Source organism: Chinchilla lanigera, unplaced genomic scaffold (assembly GCF_000276665.1).
Source record: "Chinchilla lanigera isolate Chin_1 unplaced genomic scaffold, ChiLan1.0 scaffold00015, whole genome shotgun sequence".
Taxonomy (NCBI): Eukaryota; Metazoa; Chordata; class Mammalia; order Rodentia; family Chinchillidae; genus Chinchilla; species Chinchilla lanigera.
The window spans coordinates 12,595,531-12,599,563 of record NW_004955416.1 but is presented as its reverse complement, the minus strand read 5'-3'; the positions used below and the strand labels follow the sequence as shown (position 1 = coordinate 12,599,563).

At 54.2% G+C, this 4,033-nt stretch overlaps 1 protein-coding gene across 1 annotated transcript; it reads left to right on the top strand.

The window, feature by feature from the left end:
* Nucleotides 1–108: 108 nt before the first annotated feature.
* Nucleotides 109–3,677, top strand: Mex3b (mex-3 RNA binding family member B; the record flags this gene model as incomplete). Its single annotated transcript, XM_005381453.2, is given in 2 exon segments — nucleotides 109–181; nucleotides 916–3,677. Coding segments are annotated over 2 exon segments (1,509 nt in total). The 3' UTR covers nucleotides 2,364–3,677.
* Nucleotides 3,678–4,033: the final 356 nt, after the last annotated feature.

Here is a 4,033-nt window from a genome sequence, read left to right as displayed (position 1 = left end):
GAGACCCTGGACGACCAGCGAGCTCTTCAGCTTGCTCTCGACCAGCTCTCCCTGCTGGGTCTGGACAGTGACGAGGGCGCGTCTCTGTACGACAGCGAGCCGCGAAAGAAGAGCGTGAACATGACCGAGTGCGTGCCGGTGCCCAGCTCCGAGCACGTCGCGGAGATCGTGGGGCGGCAAGGTGGGTCCGGTGGGAAGGGGAGCGGGGATGCGTGGGGTCGCTGTCCGAGGCGCGGGGGGCCTGGGGAGGAGGAGGAGGCGCGCTAGGGCCGGCGCCCCAGACAAAGAAAGTGCAGGCAAGCTGCCTCCCAGAGCCGCGCGGCCGCCACGCAGGACGCACTGTCTTCTGCCGGGACCACAGCCTTCTCCCCAGGCGCCCCCCACTCAGCCCACCTGGGGAACGGTGATTTAAATAGGAGATGCTGGGGGGAGGGGGCCTTTGATCGGTCCTTTGGGAGGGCGCAGGAGGAGGAGTGAGCATCCGAGGGGAGGAGGATTCTGGATTTCTGCAAAGCGGAATGGAGCGCAGCGCAGTAACAATGGGTCCTGGGACTGCGCCCCCCTTCAAGCCCCCTGCGCTTCGGGATATCGGCTGCGGCCGCCTCCCGGAGTTCTGTTCAGAGTCTTCCAGAGGGCTGGTGCCCCCGGCCGGGTCCCAGCGGCATCTCCGGGGTGACTTTTCTAGGATTCTCGGGCTTGGTTTGGGACGACTGCAGTCCCCGGGGGAGGGCCAGGCAGCCAATGGTCTGTTCCTCGAGCGCCTCGCGGCTGGAACCCGCCGCCCAGCCGTGGAGCGGCTGCGGTCGGAGAGGAGACGCCCCCTTTCCTCGCGTCGCGCGTCCCGCGGTCCCCGGTCTCTGAGGTTACCCGGGATAATGGGCGTGTCTCTCTCCCATTCCCTCCCCTGGCTCTCAGGTTGTAAAATCAAAGCGCTGCGGGCGAAGACCAACACTTACATCAAGACCCCAGTGCGCGGGGAGGAGCCTGTCTTTGTTGTGACGGGCAGGAAGGAAGATGTGGCCATGGCTCGGAGGGAGATCATCTCTGCGGCGGAGCACTTCTCCATGATCCGCGCCTCGCGGAATAAGAACACTGCGCTCAACGGCGCAGTGCCCGGGCCGCCTAACCTGCCGGGGCAGACCACCATCCAGGTGCGGGTGCCCTATCGCGTGGTGGGGCTCGTGGTGGGACCCAAGGGCGCCACGATCAAGCGCATCCAGCAGCAGACACACACGTACATCGTGACGCCCAGCCGAGACAAGGAGCCGGTGTTCGAGGTGACAGGCATGCCGGAGAACGTGGATCGCGCGAGGGAGGAGATCGAGGCACACATCGCCCTGCGCACCGGCGGCATCGTTGAGCTAACCGACGAGAACGACTTCCACGCCAACGGCACTGACGTGGGCTTCGACCTGCACCACGGGTCCGGCGGGTCCGGCCCGGGCAGCCTCTGGAGCAAGCCCACCCCTAGCATCACTCCCACCCCAGGCCGCAAGCCCTTCTCCAGCTACCGCAACGACAGCTCCAGCTCGCTTGGCAGCGCATCCACAGACTCTTATTTCGGTGGGGGGACCGGCGGCAGCGCGACCGCCACCCCACGCCTGGCGGACTACAGCCCTCCCAGCCCTGCACTCAGCTTTGCGCACAATGGGAACAACAACAACAACGGCAATGGGTACGCGTACCCAGCTGGGGACGCCTCGGCGCCATCCCCCGATGGCTGCCCGGAGCTGCAGCCCACTTTCGACCCGGCTCCCGCACCCCCACCTGGCGCGCCCCTTCTCTGGGCACAGTTCGAGCGGTCCCCGGGAGGCGGCCCGACAGCTCCGGTGTCCTCCTCCTGCTCCTCCGCATCCTCGTCCGCTTCGTCGTCCTCTGTGGTCTTCCCCGGGGGTGGCGCCAGCGCGCCCTCCAACGCCAACCTGGGGCTCCTGGTGCACCGCCGGCTGCACCCGGGCACCAGCTGCCCGCGCCTGTCGCCGCCCTTGCACATGGCCCCGGGGGCGGGCGAGCACCACCTGGCTCGACGGGTGCGCAGCGACCCAGGCGGAGGCGGTTTGGCCTATGCCGCCTATGCCAACGGGCTGGGGGCGCAGCTGCCGGGTCTGCAGTCCTCGGACACGTCCGGGTCCTCTTCGTCTTCCAGCTCCTCCTCCAGCTCTTCCTCCTCCTCCTCTGGGCTGCGGCGTAAGGGCAGCCGCGATTGCTCCGTGTGCTTCGAGAGCGAAGTGATCGCCGCGCTGGTGCCCTGTGGCCACAACCTCTTCTGCATGGAGTGCGCCAACCGCATCTGCGAGAAGAGCGAGCCCGAGTGCCCGGTCTGCCACGCCGCGGTCACGCAGGCCATCCGCATCTTCTCCTGAGCGCTTGCGCGCTCCGTGCGCAGGGACCGGGTCCCCTCCTCTCCGGCCTGCTCCCTAGCGCCTGCCAGCGGGCCTCTGGGTGCCCTACCGTCCCCTCCTCGCCCACCCCACACTCTGAGATCCGACAGGAGTTTGGGAAGCTGTAGTATCCGCTCATTTTTAAAATGTAGTTTTTGAAAGAAAAAAAAAAAGGAACTTGCCAGCATATCTGCATCGAGAGTACTGTAGCCTGGGAAGTATGAACCACCCGAAATGCATGCTCTATAAATAATAGGAACGGCGACATTCTAGTGATGATAGTTTTTACACTGTACTCAATAGGAAGCTTCCAAAAGAAGAGAACCCCACAAGTTTTCCATTTTCTTGAAGTAGGAAAAAAGGAACAGTGATGATGACGGTGGAGAGCATGGTAATAGTGCTATGGGATGTGTGGACTGTCTCGTGTGTTCCCCTCCGTGAGTGGATTCCTCCGATGCTCACTGGAACACAAGTGCATCCTTTTTGAATGTTCGTGGAAGGGCCAGGAGTTCCTGTGAAACCAGGATACTGCAGCTTTATTAAAGAAACTGTAACATATCTCTTATATATTAAAAACCTTTAAAAGTTTTAAAGAGAAATTGCATTAATACAGATTGAAGTATTTTATTCTTTTTTGACTTGAAAAATTATATTTCATATTGCAAAGATGTTTACAAGTATTTTAATTTAAGTTCAGTGAACTTTTTTGTAGCTGGGTTAAATCTTTTTATTTTAGTATGGCCTTATGGCAAAGAACACTGTATTATTTTAATAATCACACAATTGTGACGGAATTACAAACCATAAAATGTGTAACGTTTTGAGCAGTATTCTGTTGGGATGGAGATTTTATAGGTTCAGACAAATCTTCTAGATCTGCTTCACCCAGCATATTTTCTATTCAGTGATATAAAGCATATTTTATTCTATATTATTACAAAAAAACGGAGATGTATAAACATGTCAAAAGGAACTGTTGATGCTTTCTAACATTTGTATAAATAGAATTCAGTGCAAGTTACAACAATTCTGTTGCACCACTATAGTTTTAGTATTTCTATTTTAATACATTTGTTTACCACTTGTTTATGTATATGTAGGTGACGTTACTTGAGCTTAAATGTACTTTACTGAGCAAAGTTTAAAACAAAGTATATTTTATTTTATGATAAAGGGCCTTTAACCTCATGGTCAAATACTAATATTATATTTGCTGAGACAAGATTTGAAATTGTATCAAGAGTTTTATTTTTCTGACATTTAAAGTTCTACATAATAAAGGTAAAACTTAAGTAATGGTGCTACTTCATTTTTTAAGTATTTCTATATAAATAAAAATATTGAAGAAAATCTATCTTGTGTGATTTGTGACTTGATTTTTTTTTTAAATGCCCTTTGGAATCTAGCTATGTAAAGAATCACTTTGAAGTGATAGATTGAAATCTATGACTTTCAGACATACTATGTGAGTTATTTTATCAACAGACTGGACTTTCAACAGAGACTAAAAGTGTGTTTTGTTAGATGGCTGGTTGTGGATAACAGTATTTTAAAAATATTACAATTATCTACTGGCTCATGCCTACATCTGCATTAGACATAGTAAACACAATGCCTAGGGCCTGGTGATATTTTAGGGGGCCCAGAAAAAT